Source organism: Cupressus sempervirens, chromosome 3, assembly GCF_028749045.1.
Source record: "Cupressus sempervirens isolate cs-2001-9-10 chromosome 3, ASM2874904v1, whole genome shotgun sequence".
NCBI lineage: Eukaryota > Viridiplantae > Streptophyta > Pinopsida > Cupressales > Cupressaceae > Cupressus > Cupressus sempervirens.
The window spans coordinates 563,801,434-563,821,473 of NC_143120.1; the positions used below are offsets into that span (position 1 = coordinate 563,801,434).

Sequence of the window (20,040 nt, forward strand, 5' to 3'; positions counted from 1 at the left end):
CTAGTTAGGAGGTGCTATAGCCTTATCAACATTATCAAAATCTTTCTTTCATTCATAATACATACAATCCTCCAATCAATGAGTAAACAAAAGCTATATGAAAGACTTATTATCCCAAGCTTCCAATTCCATCCCAGACCAAGGTAGGGGTCCCATAAAAGGGGATTGGACTCTATTTTTGTGGAGCAGGTACCTCCACGGTAATTTTTTGGAGGGGACTAAAGGTTTAATTGAAATTTTTTCATACAAAATATGAGCTCCAACTTTTTAGCCCTCTCAATTTGAGCAGGTGAAAATAGGGTGAGGCTAGATTTTGCCCTACCAATTCAAGAGTGTCTTTTGCCATATGTCAACAACTTAATAATTATTTAAAAAAATTATTTATAATAGTAATAAAATAATGATATCATAAATTTTAATTCTTGAAATGATATTCATAAAACTACTAGTTTCCTTAAATTTAAGAACTAAAATTTTAAAGCTCAAAGAAATTAAGAAAATTAAATATTTCTAAAAACAAAGCTACCGAGAAAGTCCCCTCCATGGAACCCAGCCTAATTGCCTCAAGCGAAAAAAGACGTGGGTGATGTAAAGCAATGATACCTGGCTAATTCCATCGACCAGGGAATGAATAAAAGTTTATAGCAGAGGATAGGACAACTGTAGCGGCCTCTGAACTCCAAATTACACTACATGGCTATACTTGCTCTCAAGTTTTGCTCCAATCGAGCGGGCTTTAATACTGCGATGTCTTCATGTTCAGCGCTAGCGCTGAGTATAGATAGGAAGAGGACTGGTAAAATGAAGACGAATGCTAGTATAAGAAGGAGCGCGAGGGCATTGTGTATCAGGGCAGACCCCTTGAGTTTAACAGAACAGCAGCTGATGGAGCAGTGTGAAATGGATACCTTCAAGTCCAGCGGGCCAGGCGGCCAGCATCGCAATAAACGGGAAAGTGCTGTTCGCCTCAGACATCTTCCCACCGGCATCATTGCTCAGGTTCTAACTTTCCGTCTCTTCAATAGCTCTTTCTCATTCTAGTACCACTCTTTGCCACATTTATTGTGGACGATATTTACACCTCATACTGTTCTGGAATGTGCTGCCAGTCTATGAATATTTTCAGGGAAACATACACATATCTCAACTAGAATTCTTATCAAAAAATTAAAATACATTGATACAGTTCGTTGTGCAGTCCAACAATCATCACATAAGAGGAATACCTTTTTATTTTCCGTTCACTATGTCTCTTCGTCTCTTGAAGCCTTCCTTCATATATTCTAAGATGAAACATTGTATCAGATGAAGAACTTTTGTATTCTGCCACTGTGAATAATAAATCACGAATATCCTGTTTTTTCGTGGATGTTGTCTTTAATGGTGAAGCACAAACTTCGTGGTGATGTATCTTCTCTTTCTGTCCAATTGTTATTTGTTAAATCTGAGTTTGTGTGTTCTTTATCTGTTCTCTATAATTAACAAATGGTATCTGAGCTGTAGAGGTTTTTCGAACGTAGATGGAGGACTAGATAAGAGGAGGATTGAAAAACTCTCGGGTCAAAAATTCTCGATTTGGAAGCTACAATTACGAGCTCTCCTAATTCAAAGAGATCTCTCAATTGTGTTAGAGGACAAGTTGAAGAAGCCTGTAAAAATGTCCGATGAGGATTGAGATGTTTTCAAAGAGATCTCTCAATTGTGTTAAAGGGCAAGTTGAAGAAGCCTGTAAAAATGTCCGATGAGGATTGAGATGTTTTGGATAAGAAGGCTGGGGCAACTATCATCCTCTTGTTGAAGATGGTAGCTGCAATAGACATCTTTATCTCTGGAAATATGAACATTATTACTGTTCAACTGAAAAGGACACTTAAGTTTAATTTGTAATATTAAATGTAAATGACGTGTCATTCACATGCATTGAGCATGAATATTCGAAGAGTTATAATTAATTATAGGATTTATGGGAATCTCAAGAGACCTTCGGTTATAATGTAAAGAGTCTCTCCTATTGTTATATATTCGTAGCTACCAAAGGATATTATACACTTGAATTCTATTATCAATAAAATGATATTTTCTGTTGTGTGGCTAGGTTTTTTCCTTCATTCTAGAAGGGTTTTTCAAGGATATTTTATGTATTTTTGGTGTTCTTTGTTTAAGTTTTTGTCTCTTTTTATTTCTGATTATCTTCATGGATTCTTGGGCTCAAGTTTCAACATGGTATTAGAGCTCAGTTAGATAACAACAATAATAGTTTTAACAGTAAGGAGAGCGGATATATGTGTTTATTATGGTGGTTGTGAGAGAAATTCTTGCATGTCCATATTGTTTCAGTTCGTTGGCTCTAGATGGTTATTTCAAGCTTCTGATGGATCTTCCTACCGTTTTGTTTTTCTCATATTGTCGTCTACTTTTATTCTTTCATCACACTTTGTGATTCTTTTGTATGGATGAAACGAAATCGCATGTAGTTGTGGTTAGCTGTAGGGTCATATGCATGAACGGTTGTGATTAGATTTTATATTAAGCGAAAGAAGCAATTCATCATTCTTTCTTTATCTTTTATATTCTTTTGCATCTTTGCATGTGTCAATTCATTGTCAAGGTGAGTGTTTTCACTTTCATTTCTCTTTCCTATATAGTTTATTCTCGTCATTTGTATTTTGATGGATTTTTTAAGATGCCTTTGAAGCTTACGAAAATTTTGTAGTGAGAAAATTCATTTTATCTTACTCTTCTCTTTGCTCTGTGAAATCCTTGTGTGTTGTTTCATTGTCGAGTGAATGGGTGAGTAAGTGGCTCGTCGATCACGAAAGTCAACCTGAGCACATGAAGGTTCGGGATACTGTCTACATGCAGTCTGTATAATATCTCACTAGACAAGCTTGTGTTGAAGGTCATAGACAAGGCATGACAGTGGGAGTTAAGAAAAAGTCGCAAGCAGTGGGAAGATTAGGGTATTGGGAGTCATTTGGTTCTACATACATTCAACGGATACAGTAGAATCCTAGTATGTGAAGACTGGTACTACTTCCATGGTCATCATATTGCTAGACTCTAGTGTAATAGATGCCATCATCGTTGATATTGTTCATGGTGCCAACAGTTCTTATCATGACATCTCACGACATCGTGTCACTTTCGTTTGTGAGTTTCACCAAAAAATTCAGTTTTGTCTTCTTTCTACCGACTCAACATTTATGTTTTACATGAGCGCTCTTATGCGGGTGCGAGATTTTTGGAGTATTTATTTGCATTGGATTGTTGTCTATTTGGAAATTTGTGAAGCCAACATTTTCTGTTAGTGTTATCCTTGCATTGGTCTTTGTGGGAGACGATCGAGTACTTCAATTACTCCTTTGTATGTTTTGCATGGCAATGAAAGATACTTGGCAAAATTTGACTCTATGCATGAATCACTTGAATGGTATCTCCATGCGTGAATCTCCTTACCACTATCTCTGCGTGTATTACTTAGAATTGTTTTTGGGTAAAATATTTGTTCAAATCTTTCTCAGTACTAACTGGCTAGAGCCTATGTGTAATAGCTGCATACATTACTTCTAGCACTGGTTATTGATTTACATCAAGAAGATTATACTTCAAAAAGATAAGTATTCTGAGTCATACATTTGAGATGAGGGTTTAATCTTATGAAGTTATTAATAACTATTTTTGGTTGCAGGACACAAATAGAATCAATAAGATAAGGATGTTGAGCTTTAGAGGGAGATTTTAGCTTCAGAGGGAGGCTTCATAATTAAGAGGGAGTGCTTAAGAAATCCTCTTCATTCTCATATATGATTGTGATGCTTATGGTATTTGTAAAATTTGAGACTTACATGGAACTAAGTCTTGCTTTTGTTATACCTATTTCTATTCTTGTGTGAATAAATGAGATTGTAAGTGTTGGTGTTTTTGACGCTACTAAGTAATAAGATACTTGATATCAAGATGGTGAAGATCAAAATAACCTAAGGATTAGCTACTTCCAATGATCAGCTAGATGGTCTTCAGATCTGGACCCAACTTCAACAAAATCATAAAGATTTTCTACTCTTTTGGCTCTGCAAAACCAAGGCGGATGCACCTGAGGGACAAAAAGATTTAAAGCTTGATACTATTTCCATATTTCATTCATCCAATGACATTCTATTACAATACTCATCCCCTACAACAGATTGGTCATAACTCTTCTCAGATTTACAAGTAATTCTGAGTAATAACAACTAACTGTAACTCAAAGATTAAATGCAAAAAAGTATAGACCAGCTATGATGTTCTTCATACATTTAAAGTAAAATTGATTTAAATTTTGAGATTTAGCTTGATGTTGATCTATGATCTCTTCACATGCAAACTAAACTTAATTGATCAGTGCCTCATCCATTGGGATTTAGAGTCTATCCAACTTCTTGACTTAATTGACTGCATTATAATCAATATCATCAGCAATTCTCCCTAAAACCTATCCTTATGCATATCCTTATTACTGCCTAGAAATCTCATCACATTCACTGAAGCATTTACTTAATCTATTGAATTAAAAGCAACAATAAACTGACATACAATCTATCCTAGTTGCATTAAATTGAACAAGTTTTGCCCATACAATCTCAAAACAACCAGTCAATAACAACGAAGACAAGATTTAGAGAAAAATATATGGTGATAGTTCATCTTTGTATTAATTCTCTTTGAAAATTATGTAACATTGGAATAGAACTCAAAACAACTCAAGACAAGACACAATGATCTTGGAAAATTATTGTATTCTCAAAAAAATGCAGAAAAAATACATCATAGAGTTGACATCAAGAAAACTGGACCGAATGCAAACTTAGCAAGAAAACTAAAATTTACATCATAGTTCGGACCCTCTCTCTAGCCTGGGAATCTCACTTATATAATGTGAGATGCAACAAGCTTTAGGCTTAGAGTACTGATAGCTGTCCTTAAGACAGAAAGAAATTTACAAGGTTACTGTCATAAAAGACAAAAACTGGTGCAATAGAATGTTTTTGATCATGAATATTCTCTTGTGGGACCACTTTTGCTGCACCTTTTTGTTGTTGAGGAGTTTCATGATTGGCTTTAATGCTGTTGTTTTTCCTCTAAGGGTGTAACCGATGAACTTGCTTGTGGTGGACCTAGTTCTAATGTTTGCAGACTTAATTCAACTCGAGGTTCTCCATCCACATCGTTATGTATTGACAGGTTGACAGTTACATTTGATTGTCCTATTGCCAAGTCGTCTGTTTGGGCCTTTGTGCTTGTAATTGCAATTGGTTGCTTACCTCTGTCCTCTTCTGCTTTTATTGATGTGTCAATTATTTGCAAATCATTCTGTTCCATTTCATCATCATTGGTTTCACCCAATTTCAATTGCTTTGCATGTACAAAATCTGCCATCTACTTGTCAAAAAGTGTCATCTAGCCAATTGAAGTTCAGAATCTCATGCTGCTTCTTTATCACATTTTCTCCTAATTGATCAATTTCAATAAAATCTTCCCTTAAAGAATCATAAAATAATTGCACTTTTACAACTTCTTCAGTTGTATTTTCCCACAATGCATTTCCCTTCTCATTTATGACTCTATTCATCCTAAGGCATAATAGGTCATCTAATTCCTGGGTGCACTCTTCTTTATTCTTCAACTTATCCTTTCTATCCAGGGCATGGGGGAAGAATCCAAAATTTTTACTCTTATATTTTGCAAGATAATTAATGATTCTCTTTTGTAATACAATTCTTTTATTATCAAACTCGGAGAGATCATTAGTTAAGTCATAAGTCTTTTCTATATGTTCACAAGATAAACTAATAACTGAACAACATAGAAGAGTAACATCTTTGTCCCTCTTGTTCCATTTATTGACAATTGGCTTTAGAGCATCATCGTTTTCTTTCAGCTCATTCCATATATTTATTACCTTTGCTAATTGCTCATAAAATGTTGGCCAACCAATTTTATCTACTAAATACATGATTGCTTTCCTCAACCTATCCTTGTATTGAATATTTAGTTCCACATGCAATTCCCACAGTTTGCTCTTTCTTCTTCAATATCCTCTGTAGTATAATACTGAGGTCTCTGTGGTATGTTAGGAATTTCAATTAGAGGTGTGGATTTAAAAGGTTTCACCGGTGGACAAGGATAAGTGATTCTTGGCCTGCTGCACTGCCCTTGGTGCCCTATCAACTTATTTTCCAGTTCTATACTCTTTTGGACTTCTCTATTATAAGTAGCTAAAATCTTCTCATATTTCTCTTGTAGTTCTAATCTTTCCCTTTTATCTTTTAGGGTTGTGGCTAGGGTGAGGTTGGCTGTTCCAACACCTAACTCTGTGGCTTCTTCACTTGGAGTATCCTCCACCCTTTTTACAATCAAATTTCCTATTAGATTAGTATCATCAGGTTGAGAGGAACTAACTCTAGATCCTTTCCTCATTGACCAGATCACTAGTGTAGCATGATCTTCGGCTTCGCTAAACTTGGCACCTTTCAGCTCCTTTTTCACCTTTTCATCTGCATTTAATTTCTTGGTAACAGAATTAAAAACCATTGACAGCAATGTCCCAATTTGGCAGAAGTAAGACCCCGGATGATTTTATCATTTTCCTTATTTCTTCAATGGTCATGCTTTTAAATTCTTGCATCATCTCATCCTTGATTTGATCTTATATGGAAGCTTCTTTCAACTCAGGATGCTCTCTTTTCACCTTATTACATCTCTCTTCAAATAATCCAATATTTGTCCTCCATGCAAAGTGGTAGAAAGCCCTAGATTTGACAAAGTTATCATCAGAAAGAAATTCATGGTTGGTTTGTTCTACAACAGGGTCCAACTCCCTTCCTCTGTAGTCAGCAACAATTAACTTGGCATGGGAGATTCTTGAGGATTCCCCTCTTCTAATTTCATAGCAGTAATAAAGACTCCCCCTTGGGATCCCAATTGCTCCATTTTCTCCTTAGTGAGCTGTTCATCTCCTATATGTAGTGGGGACTGAGTGGGTGAGTACTCTTCTACTTGGGGCACCTATTTCTCTTCTATCTTTTGCCTCTTGGGCATGGGCTCATCAGGCCTCTCCTCAAAACAACACTGGTTGACCCAATTTTATTTGTTTTCCCTTGTCAATTGTAGGCCTTTTATTCTGAATAATATTGTAGCCAGGTCTCCTTTGAATAGCTAGCTGCCTTGATCCTACCATGGGGGTAAAAGACAATTTTCTCATGACCTCTCGGGCCTTATCAGGATAATAATTAGTAAAGAATAGTTTCTTCTCATTCATAGCCTCCATGATCTCTGGAAAAGTGATCATCAACTTATTTATTTTATTTGCCTCTGTTGTTGCATCTTCTAGAGGCTTATAATCCTTATCAAAACAATTAACAAATTCCAAAACCCTAGAGTAAACTTTCCATTTCTCTTTCTTAATCTCTTGTTCTTGAAGAGAAAATTCATTTCTAATTATGTCCTTAGGGAAGTAGGGTTGATGCTTCTTGGCACTAGTTTTGGCCCTTTGTCTGAATATATCAAAGAATCCCTCACTATCATTGAAACAAACATGAGAAATAGCCATTTTATAGTTATCCAAAAATTTATACACAAACAACCAACCACCCTTGGTGATTATTAACTGGTGAGCAACTGTGCAAGATGGGAAAATTGAGCCTCTAGACCGACCAGTCAGTTGTGTTTCCTCTAACCTACCAATCTGCCATAGCATTTCAGCTATCTCTACCTTCAGAGGTACCTAGTAGGGAAGTACATGGGGAGTCCCTTGGAATCCATACACTCTAAAAATTGTAGATACAAGGTAGGGTATGATGTTTGCCCAATTGTGAGACACCTTTAAACCAGTAGGGTTGTCCACAGGCCTGATAAAATCCAGTAGTGCCTTAGGAATTCTGGGATTGTCCCTTAATATGAGGTTTCTCAACTTGGATGCGAAGTATTTGTCAAATCTCACCAAGCTAGCCTCTTTTGCATCCGAAGTCATAGCTGTACACCATAACTGGACTGGCGGAGCTTCTCCCTCATTCTTTGTTCAATTTCATTTCTTCTTCGAAGTAAGTATCCCCTTAAACCAATAACATATGCATTAACAATGAATAATGGCCAAATGTTTTCTAAACTTTGCTCTTTGCAGTCCCAATTAAACCTAACTGAATCTCCTCTGCTAGATAGGATGCAAAATAAAAAATTATATCCACACTAGAAGAAGAGATATGTGTCATCATATACATGAACTTTGTTGGCATAAAATCTTGTTCATCCTCACCAAAAACCCTACATAAAGTCATGTAAATGTCTATGGCCCTAGTATTGAAAAATTGCATCTTGAAAGGCTCTTTAGTTGATGCTGTGACAAAGGTCAAATTGCTGATTGTGGCGAGGTGTCCTCTCAATGCACCTTGTCTAACTTGATCCTTTCTAGACAAATACTCCTTTTCTAATCCCTGAAAGTCAATGATCTCATGGTAATCTGTGATTGGCTCCAACCCAAAAACCTTTCGAATCTCTTCTGGAGTGATTTTTATTAGACACTCCCCATCAACTCACCTCACCATCTTGGTTATTGGGTTCTAATTTAGGGCTATAGCTGTGAGAAGGTTTGAATCCATAAAAACCCTAGGGACTACTAGCTTTCCTAAATCAAAGTTCCAAATATTCCCATGGGGGGTAAGTAATTTCCTCTCTGAGAACCATTTCTTGAACAATTGGAGCCCTGTTTTAGAGGTTATGGCATCCCTAGTCCAATTCCCCTTATCATACAAACCATCTACAATCCGGAGCCTAGGGTTTATAGGAACTATCTTCTTAATTTGGACTGACTTGTTTGTGGATTCACTTAATTGTTCAAGGAAATCATCATGGATATTCCTACTAGCATGCTCTATTTTCCTAGAGAAACCCTTCTTTGGAAGAATGTTTGATAATAATTCAGAATGCTTTGAATTAATATATGGACTGAGATACTTACTTGGCTCTTTGTTTTCTTCTTTTTGAATTTTGCAGTGAATTGATGGTATAACAAATTCTTCACAATTTATCCAGGCGGAAAATAGCTCTTCAACAGGTTCTTAGCTCTTAGAAAATTAGAAATTCGTTTGCATGAAGAAAATCTCTGAATCCTGTACTATATCCTTGGTTTTACTTCGCACGGGGAGCCTTAATTCTCATAAATGGATCATAGAGAAATAGAGTGGCACCACCTTTCAATTTTGAAAGCAAGCTGTCGATTTTTGAAAAATCCAATGATTGAGGAATAAAACCTTTAATGACTCAGCTTCAACCCTCCAAGTTGGCGGGTCAATCCAATTAAATCCTTCCACATAAGCTTCTTATTTTATTGCTGGCAACTTACATTGGACTCACTTGTGTCTTTGGACACATGTCATGCTCTTGCTATGTCGCCAAGAGTAAAAATCAAGCGACTCCCTTTAGCGACATAGCGACCATCGTTGATGATCCTTGCATCGGACGGTTAAAACTTTATGATTATTTCATTGTAAATACGGTGGGCCCGTGGTATTTCCTCTTGGTCGCTATATCACCAAGGATAAAGTTCATGCAACTTCCCATGGCGACAAAGCGACCACCATCGATCTTGAGGAGATCTGACGGTACAGATCAACAGTACATTTCCTTCAGTGCGAATCCTTCGTGGCATGTGACAATCTGACAAGGCTATTAATTAATGTCATTTGATTTCCACAATCCATTAGTAATATCATGAGAAGATTTTCTGGAGCTTGATTGTGTCACAATTTTTTTAAGCATCAATGTTTCGGATCACACACCGTGATCCATCATCAGGATGAGGAGTGCAAGAGAATAGAGAATAACAATTTTTTTAAGCATCAACGTTTCGGATCACACACCGTGATCCATCATCAGGATGAGGAGTGCAAGAGAATAGAGAATAAAAATTCTCTATTCTCTTGCACTCTTCATCCTGATGATGGATCACGGTGTGTGATCCGAAACGTTGATGCTTAAAAAAATTGTGACACAATCAAGCTCCAGAAAATCTTCTCATGATAAGGCTATTAATGACATGGAAAATACGGTGTTGTCTTCAAAAGTTGGTCCCGCCACATATCCACATGGCAGGCGGTCACTATGTCACCAAGGGTAAAAACTTTGCGGTTTCCCATGGCAATAAATTGACCACCGTCGATCATAGGAAGATCTGACAGTGTGGGCAATTCACTTTATAACCTTGTTCCTTTATTAACTGGGTCCTGCGGGCGAACATTACTTGGATGCTATGTTGCTAGTAATAAAAGGCATGTGATTTCTTACAGCGACAAGGTGAGCACATTCGATCTTGAGGAGATTTGATGGTGCAGTATTTCTTGGATTTTTTTAAAACAGAAACATAAACCTGTGGAAACATAAAGATAAAAGCTTGGGTTAAAAATATTTCAGGAACTTTAGGAAATGTTTAAACAATGCGAACAACCTTTTAAAAGGTTCTCGGAAATAGAAAGGGGAAATTTAAAATGATTTGTCCTGTGCATTTTAATTTGAAAAGGCACACAACCCAAAAGCTTTCTAGGGTGACATGTAGTGAAACAAAAATTAGGGTTATTCTAGCGTTAACAAAACTATAAACACCAAATGCTAATTCTCACAAAAGGAACCTAGAACATTCACTTAGAGATATATTTAGATAAACTCGAAGTGAAAACAAGAGCAATAGTAAGATCAGCTATGATAACTCTTTCACTATGCGATAGCGAACATCATGTTGAGAGAGTCCATGATGTCATCACGTTGAGAGATTCCGTGATGGGAGTTGGATGTCATGTTGAGAGATTCCTTAACAGTTCATGTTGAGAGAGTCCATAAATAAAGGCTTAGCTATGAGTCTTACAAATCTTTTCAGGTTGAGTGATTTCATGAATGTGATTAATTGTTACAGGTTTTTCATGTTGAGTGATTCCATGAATGTGATTAATTGTTATAGCATTTCATGTTGAGCGATTCCATAAATGTGATTAATTGTTACAATGTTTCATGTTGAGCGATTCCATGAATGTGATTGATTGTTACAAGTTTTCACGAATCTTATAGGATCTATGGGATGAGATTTCATCATTAACATTTTGGTTGCAGTCTTGTGTGAATGTTTAGCTAAAGATCTCTCTTTGGCTAAGAAGGAGTGTTGAAGATGGTAGCTGCAATAGAGATCTTTATCTTTGAAAATATGATTGTTATTACCGTTATTATTACGTTCAGCTGAAAAGGACACTTAAGTTTAATTTGTAATATTAAATGTAAATGACATGTGTCATTCACATGCATTGAGGCATGTGTATTAAGACGGCAACAACCATATCACCCGAGACCTTTAGTGAGCCCTCCAAATTTTATGCTTCAAATTCCTCACCTAGACATAAGATTTCAAATTGATCATTCGAATCAGCCCTTAGGTGTCAACATCATGGTCTGGCTTATGTGTACAAGTTTGTTCAGCCCTTTGGTTGGCATAATTTTCATCATTTGCTGCATTAATTTCACATTTATTGAAGGTATTTTCCTCCATTTCAAAATGCATAGCCTCCTCTTCTATTATGTCATTATGTTCAAGTGGTTCATCAAGGGAGGATTCATTCTCTTCCTTGGGAATATCAAGATGCTTATTAATGACCACCTCCACGTCACCAAATAAGAGACTCGTATATCCCTTACTATTATTAACCACAGATGATTCCATCTCCTTGCAAGCTTGAGTATCATTTAGTTGGAGCTGAGCTGTAGGACTCTTTGTATCCTCAATGCTCATCTGAATTTCTTGGGCTGACTCTTCTTCCTTGTTATGCCCACAAATGTGTCTAAAAGGCCAAACACACCTGCAAGTGAAACAAAACTGATCTTTCCTCATTTGGTTCTTGCTCAAATTCGAAGATCCTCCAACTTGTGTACCCATAGATATCAGCTCACTATGTGCCATGTGATCTTGGAACTATTCAATTTGATGCTCAATTAATTCCTCCGTGAGCTCATAAGCTATGAGTGAAATTTTATATTCCTCTCTTTAAAATGCCAACAAATCTGATTGTAGTTGTTTGCATACTTGATCATCCTCATCTAGAGTTAGGGACATGGTAGTTTTGATGCATGCTCTCACATTGTCCAGATGATGCTTTTTAAAATCACTCAAAAAATAATGAAACAACTGAAGAATTATTCTTTCACAACCAAGATCCAACAAGACGATATAAATTCTGTTTTGTGCCATAAGCTCCAAGATTTTTGTACTTGTTACTGAATGTAGGATGTTTGACTGAAAGATCCCTGATGGATCTCTTTTGATAAACTGCTGTAATTTTTGAATTAAAATTTTTGTTTTCCTGTTTATTAAATTTTCTTGCAAAACTAGATGGAAGTGCAGAAAGGTTGGACTCTTTTTGTTGATGGTTTTACAACATAAAAAGGAATAGGGAACAACAAACATGAAACAATACTGAAATAAATAAGGTATACAGCAAAAATCAGAATTATTGCAAATCGTACCAAGCAAATTTGTTTGAATTATAGAACCAAGCAATAAATCCAATGCATTTCCCAAAGGTCACATCCAATTTTGATATCAAACTGGAAGGTGAAGAATGTTCGTGAACCCAACATACATTTGGAGGTGAATACAATGAATACTCTATACACCACATAGTGTATTTGCTACAAATGGCATCCCACAGGTTGCAATGACTCACGTCCCAATTGGAAAGGTTGATGTGCCATGCTGAAACCCCAATTAGAATTGATGCCTCTGTCCTTAATCACCACGCACAATGCCTAAGAGATTCGGTGCCAAAGATTGCTGAGGGCTACATCCCAGACTAGAAATCGCCCATTCAGAGCAAATTCATAAACAAGTTGTCAAATATGCAAAAGATGATCATAGAATGAAGCTTCCATCTCCTTATAACCCCTCTCAATTTCAAATCGAACCCTAAGTGTCTCTAAGTGGCGTTGTGTAGTGAAAGTGTTATAATTTCTAATTTTAAAGTAGTCATGTTACTAGAAAATGACATTTTTCCTCATAGATAGAAATCCGTTCACTGAATTGCCCTGATACCAAAGAGAAAGAATTAGAGAATTTCGAGACCTTTCCAATGAGCTATCACACCATAGGATGCACATCTAGATGAGGCCAAAAACTCCTTATTACTCCAAAATGGATAATATCTTAACCTTATTTAATTATTAAACGCTAACTTAGGAAATATTAAAAATATAACCCAAATAGCCAGAAAATGCCCAACTGACATCACAAACCATAAAATCATCTTGTCACCTGTTTGTGACTGAAGTCGGAAATCAAGGATCCACTGGCAGTCTCATCCCTAAAATCCAGGGATGCTCCTAAAATTTAGGAAACAAGCCCTATCCCTTTGAAACTGAACCCAAAGAGTAATCTCATGGAGACCCAACCCTGGGCAAGATCATACCTCCTAAAAAGCAGGCACTGCCTCCTAAAAACAAGGAACGTGTCCCAACTGATCAATAACTGCTAGAACACCAAGTGCCCAACACCGAATAACCATACTGGGTCTCTATCCACCCTGTCAGCCTACAAGACCCCATAATAAGCTGACTCACATGTCTCTGCTAGAATGAGCTAGAGTGGGGACATGACAGTCCTCCCCTCTCAAAGATGCTTGCCCACAAGCAACTGTAATGCTGGATGCTGTAAAATGCTCTCACCCTCCCAGGTGGCATCCTCTATGGGAAGATCTCTCCATCAAACCAAATACTCTCTAATCACTCGGCTTCTCAGCTGCTGTTCCCTCACCTCAAGAACCTCATTAGGAACCAAAATCACTTTACCTTCCTCATCCATAGGAGGTAACTTGGGTGAAACTGTAATATGTTGTCCAAGGGCCTTTTTCAGGCAAGATACATGAAATACATTATGAATTCTGCTGCCAGGTGGTAACTCAACCTCATATGCAACCTCTCCCACTCGCCTGAGTACCCTATACAGACCATAAAAATCGGGTTTGAGGTTCTCAGCTCCCCCCCTTTTAAGGGTGCTCTGTCGATATGGTTGTAAGCTTAGAAAGACCATATCATCTACCTTAAATGCTCTCTCAATCCTGTGCCAGTTAGCGTACATCTTTTGCTGATTTTGGGCCTGCTGTAAATTCTCCATGAGAGATCTCATGACATCTTGGTTCTTCTGTAACCAATCCTGAGTGAAGGGAATTCTACTGTCACTAAGTGCCAAATCAGTGAAAGATAATGCCTCATATCCATAGAGAGCTCTGAAAGGCATCATGCCAATCGACACATGGTGCATAGTATTATAGCAATACTCACCCAAATACAACCAACGTACCCATGCTTTTTGCTGTCTTGACACATAGTTACGCAAATATCCCTCAACCCACTTGTTAACTATTTCTGTTTGTCCATTAGTTTGAGGGTGGTAACTAGTACTAGTTGTCAACATAGTGCCTATTAGCCTAAAAAGTTCTTGCCAAAAGGAACTCATGAACCTGCTGTCCCTGTCACTCACGATGGTCTTGGGAAGACCATGGAATCTAAACACCTCTTTGAAAAATAAGTTAGCCATCTGTGATGCTGTAAAATCTAGTGCAATGGGAAAGAAGTGGGCATACTTTGTTAGCCTATCCACAACAACATAAATACAATCTCTTCCCTGAACTCGAGGAAGACTTGTAATGAAATCCATTGAGATCCCTATCCACTTCTGTTCCGGTATAGGTAAGGGCTGCAATAGTCCAGCAGGGTAAGTATGCTCTGGCTTGTTCTGCTGACAAGTCATACACTCTCGAACATGCCTCAAAACATCATCTTTGAGACCCTTCCCTGAGAATCTCTCTCGAACCGCCCTATAAGTCTTCACATATCCTGGATGTCCTATTGTAGGAGTATCATAATGAGCCTGCAAAATTTGTTTCTTCAACTATGAACTTGGAACAAGATAAACCCTGCCTTTGTAGTAGATAATGTCATCTACCACACTATATCTGTCATCCACTACCAAACCCTCCATGATCTCACAAGCATGCTGATTCTTGGAATACTCAACTAAGAGTTGAGCCTTCCAATCTGCTGAAATCTCGCTCAATGAGCATAGGGCAGCCAATGGAGGTTTCCTAGAGAGTGCATCAGCCACAGTATTATTCTTTCCCTTTATGAATTCGATATCGAAGTCATAAGCCTAAATTTTGCTAACCCATTTTTGCTGTCAATCATTGAGCTCTGTCTGATTTAGGAAATATTTCAGACTGTTGTGGTAAGTTCTTACCACAAATTTGCTGCGAACAAGATACTATCTGAACTTGGCTAACGCATGCATGATAGCCAACATTTCCTTGTCATAAATAGAGTACAACCTTTCATTGTTTTGCAACTTTCTACTCTTATATGCAATGGGATGTTTGTTTTGCATCAACATGGCTCCTATACCCAATCCCGAAGCATCACACTCTAGGACAAATGGCTGCGAAAAATTAGGTAGTGCCAAAATAGGACAAGTGCTCATCAGCTCCTTGAGTCTATCAAAGACCCCCTGCGCTTGTTCTGTCCATCTGAAGGCTCCTTTCTTTGTAAGATTTGTCAAAGGTGCGGCCAGCTGAGAGAACCCTTTCACAAATCTTCTATAATAAGCACACAATCCAAGGAATCCACGTAACTCAATAATGTTCTGAGGGACGGGCCAATTCTGAATCGCCTAAATCTTCTCCTCATGCACCTTTACCCCATCAGCACTGGTCACATGTCCCAAATATAACACCTCCCTCAATCTAAACTCACATTTGGAGAGCTTAGAAAATAGAGACTGGTCCTCCATTATGCTAAGAACCTCCTCAAGATGTCTGAGATGATCCTCCCAAGTACTGCTGTAAATTAGTATGTCGTCAAAAAATACTAGAACCGATTTCCTCAACTGATTGTTGAAGATATGATTCATATAGGACTAGAAAGTAGCTGGTGCATTGGTAAGGCCAAAAGGCATTACCAGAAACTCATAGTGCCCATAGTGACAACGGAAGGCAGTCTTTTGTACATCCTTTGCTCGTACACGTATTTGATGGTAGCCGGAACGAAGATCAATCTTAGAGAAGTAGACAACCCCATGTAACTCATCTAACAACTCATCAATGCGTGGAATGGGATGTTTGTTTTTGATTATCTTCTTGTTCAAGGTTCTATAATCTACATACATCCGTAGAGTCCCATCATTCTTCTTAACAAGCAGTATAGAAGAAGCAAAGGGGTTAGAACTAGGCCAAATGAAACCCATAGCCAACAATTCATGAATAGTCTTTTCAATTTCATCCTTATAAGCTCTAGGATGACGATATGGGGTGGTAATCACTGGCTTTGCTCCATCCTCCAATTCTATACCATGCTCAAAACCTCTATCTGGTGGCACTCCAGGAGGTATATCACCAAATACTCTACCATGACGATCCATCACCGACTGAATGTCCACATGAAATACACGGTCATCCTGAGGTGTGGGTGTTTTAGACTTAACCAAACAATGCATAGCCCATAGTACATCATTGTGCCTAAGGATAGTCTCCATCTTGTGAGAAGTCACCTCCCTAGGTCCACCGTTGGAAGCTGCCCTCAAAATCACCTTCTTCCCATGAGAAAGAAACTCTAACTGCATACGGTAGTGATCAATAATGTAACGTCCAATACCCTATAACCACTACATGCCCAAAACCACATCATAATCCTCTATAGGAAGCACATAAAAATCATTAGTCAAAGTATAATCCCCAATTTGAATACTAAGTTGTGGAATCTGTTTGGTACAACCCAAAATTGCACCATCTGCCACCTTCACTCCGAAACCACCAAAATCCTCATACTGTATGCCACGCCTCTCAACTAATTTCTAATCAATAAAGTTATGCGTAGCACTTGTGTCTACCAAGCTGGTGACCCGCTTACCCTTAAGTGTACCTTTCAACAGGAAGACATGAAACTTAGGATAACTGGAGAGGGTAGCCATGGCTACTTTGGCTGATGCCAAAAGAGTCAGGGGTGTCTAACTCCAACTATGTTTGAACTTGTTCAACATCCTTTGTATTGTCCTCAATATCAGTATCAGGAACCTCCTCATCCCCTAACTTAGAAGTCACCTCAATCAAATGAACCTTTCCTTTACCCATGCAACGGTGTCCTGGTTCCCATGGTTCTTTGCAGGAAAAACATAACTTTTTCTTCCTCAATTCATTCCTCGTCTCTTGATTCATCCAAGGGGTTTGAGATGGAGTCCCTCCTTTGTTCTGTGACGTATTGGCCTTTTGTGCAAGCCGTGAATCTCTAAATGGTTTCTTATCTGCTTGATAAGAAGTGGGAACAATATCCAGTCTCAATGTCACATCAATAGCCTCCTTAAGGGTCGCTGGTTGGAAAGCATGCACCAATCCTTTTAGCCTATCCTGCAAGCCCTTAATGAACAACATCACACTATGTCTTTGGGGCATATCAGGTACCATAACTGCAATAAGCTGGAACTCATTAATATAGGCTTCTGCATGACCAATTTGTCTAAGGTGAGCCAACTCCCTGTAATAAAGTTTTGTATTCTTACGGTCAAACCGTGCAATGAGTCGCTCAGTGAACTCAGCATAGGAGTGAACTAAGGCGTGATCCTGGGTGACTAATCCATGGTGCCACCAATCATAGGCAATCCCCTCTAAATACAACACAACAAATTGAATAGCTTGACGCTCAGGCATGGGCCTCAACGAAAGATATATGTCCAAGTTGTGGACCCAAGCTCATGCGCTAGTGTCTCCTGAGCCATTATATGGGGCCAACGTAATCTTCCCAGTAGCTCTGTTGAGGTCATAATTCTGTTGCTGCTGTGGTGGTCTATTACCACGATCTCCCTTGAACCTGGCTGTATCTCTACGCTATGCACAATACTGGGGAAGAGGGAAGACGTCCCTAACCTCAGGAGGTAGAGCTCTCCACTCAGCTGTGGCTGCCAAAACTGACTCCTGAAACCCCACTTCTGTTGGTTCCACCTGCGCTGGCTGTTCACCTGGTATGAATTGGGGAAGCAATGGCCTATTCGTAGTAGGTGTACAATGGCAATGCCTCCTACTGGAATGAAGGGAGCTCCCAAATGAAGAATGGGATTGATGGCTGTGCTGACTACCAGTCATTGAAACTGATCTACTTTCACTACACAACGCCACTTGGAGACACTTAGGGTTCGATTTGCAATTGAGAGGGGTTATAAGGAGATGGAAGCTTCATTCTATGATCATCTTTTGCATGTTTGACAACTTGTCTATGAATTTTCTCTGAATGGGCGATTTCTATGACAAATACTTTGTATAAATGTTTAGTTTATTTTGATTGGGTTATTGAGCTCATAAAATAACCATGCATGGAAAGTATCCTCAGGACAGTGAGCATCATAATCACAGAGGGAAGATAACAAATAGAATGTATTACTGACTTTGTCACTGGAGTTGAAACCTATAGTGGCTGTTGATGAAAAATAATCAGAATGTAGCCTCCTTGGTTACTACCATCATCTGTAGGTTTGAACTCCCAAAATTGCCCGAAATATACTGCAATCTATACCTATATTTTGCCAATGTTATATGTTCCTACCCAACTGTCCCACACAGTTCTCTGTGATGGTTATACCTTCAGAATCTCCTAGATTGCAGCTACAAGCTTCACAATAAATACAACATCAGACTCTATGCTTTGGCGACCCTAGGAAGCTCCAACCAGCTCAACCAAGAAATCACACACCTACAGAAGTAAATCTCTGAGGATTCCCTTTCCATGTTTAAAAAACATGTATCCCTTAAGCTCATTCCATCAGCTTCACCATTGAGTGACCCAGTGATCATGTTAGTGTCTTCTCGACAATGACCAAGCTTCACAGGAAGTCTTAAGCCTTAGTTCTAATATTTCAATTTACTTCCTACAACTTTATTCGGCAGAGTTCATGCTTCCCATATTAAACTGGTATATTCATGGGAACTGCAAAAAAATAATATTGTAATGTATTTTTTCCCTAGAATTTGTAGAGGCTTTTCATGTGTCTTGGAATGGCCAATGTTTTTCACACAACCTGGGTTAAATTAATGCCAGTGCCACCATTTTTTCCAACAGATATGCATGGCAATTCCATTCATTTTTTCTGTTTTAATGATGCTCCATCAATAGCATTTGATTTTCATACACTTGGCATTTTATTTAAATTAACCCTGTTACAAGACCAAATGGTTATGGTGAGAATATCACAAGCCAGATGAAGGAAAGGACTTCTGGTAATCACAAGCATCAAGTTGTATTATGGCAATGCTCTCCCAATGAAATAATTAATTTCTCATATATCTTTCCTCAGAATACCTTCCAATTCGACTACTGATAAAAATTTCCCTCCTCTTGTGAGTTCCATGTTGGTTACACCCTGTCTGCCTCCCTGCGTTAAATCAAAGAGTTATCTTCTCTGAACTTGCAGTCTGCTATGACAGAATTCTGTGGTAATTCATGGACACATTTCATCAGCTTCTTGCTTTGAAAAGATTTCATGGTCTGAATGCGCCAATAAGATCCTCAATGATTTGAGAGTGGCAGCAGATTAATCAACCACATTTTTTGTTTTTGCTTTCAAACAATGCCTTTCAAATTCACGACAAATTAAAGGCCCATTTTCAAATATTGTTTTCTGGACAATAGTTTGGTTCAATTTTTTAAAATTATATATGAGCTCCTTCCCTTATATCTACAGCAATAGTCAAAATAAATACTTCAATACCAATATGCACCACGATTTTTTAACCCATCCCACTTAAATTAAATGCTACCAGATGTTTTTTTGTGGCTTATGGCATAATAAATTCTGATCACTCTTCAATGCTCAGCATTTGAATAATCATGGGAATAATAATATATTTCACTGTTGCACCCAAAATTTTAGTAATTGAGCCCTTTGCATGTATCTAGCAGCCCACCCTTATTCGCCAAACCTGAAAACCTTAGCAACAAACCCAA

General features: G+C 38.1%; 1 protein-coding gene across 4 annotated transcripts in view; it reads left to right on the forward strand.

The window, feature by feature from the left end:
• The first annotated feature begins 538 nt into the window (after positions 1-538).
• LOC149567672 (Class I peptide chain release factor) overlaps positions 539-20,040 on the forward strand; it is a 210,458-nt gene continuing 190,956 nt past the window's right edge. For 2 of the 4 annotated variants that reach the window (XM_089820931.1, XM_089820933.1), the window contains exon 1: positions 540-999. In XM_089820931.1, the coding sequence (XP_089677057.1) occupies positions 694-999 (306 nt within the window). In that variant the 5' untranslated portion in view covers positions 540-693. Of the gene's footprint in view, positions 1,000-20,040 lie in introns of all 4 variants that reach the window. The other 2 variants (XM_089820930.1, XM_089820932.1) reach the window with 2 other exon arrangements.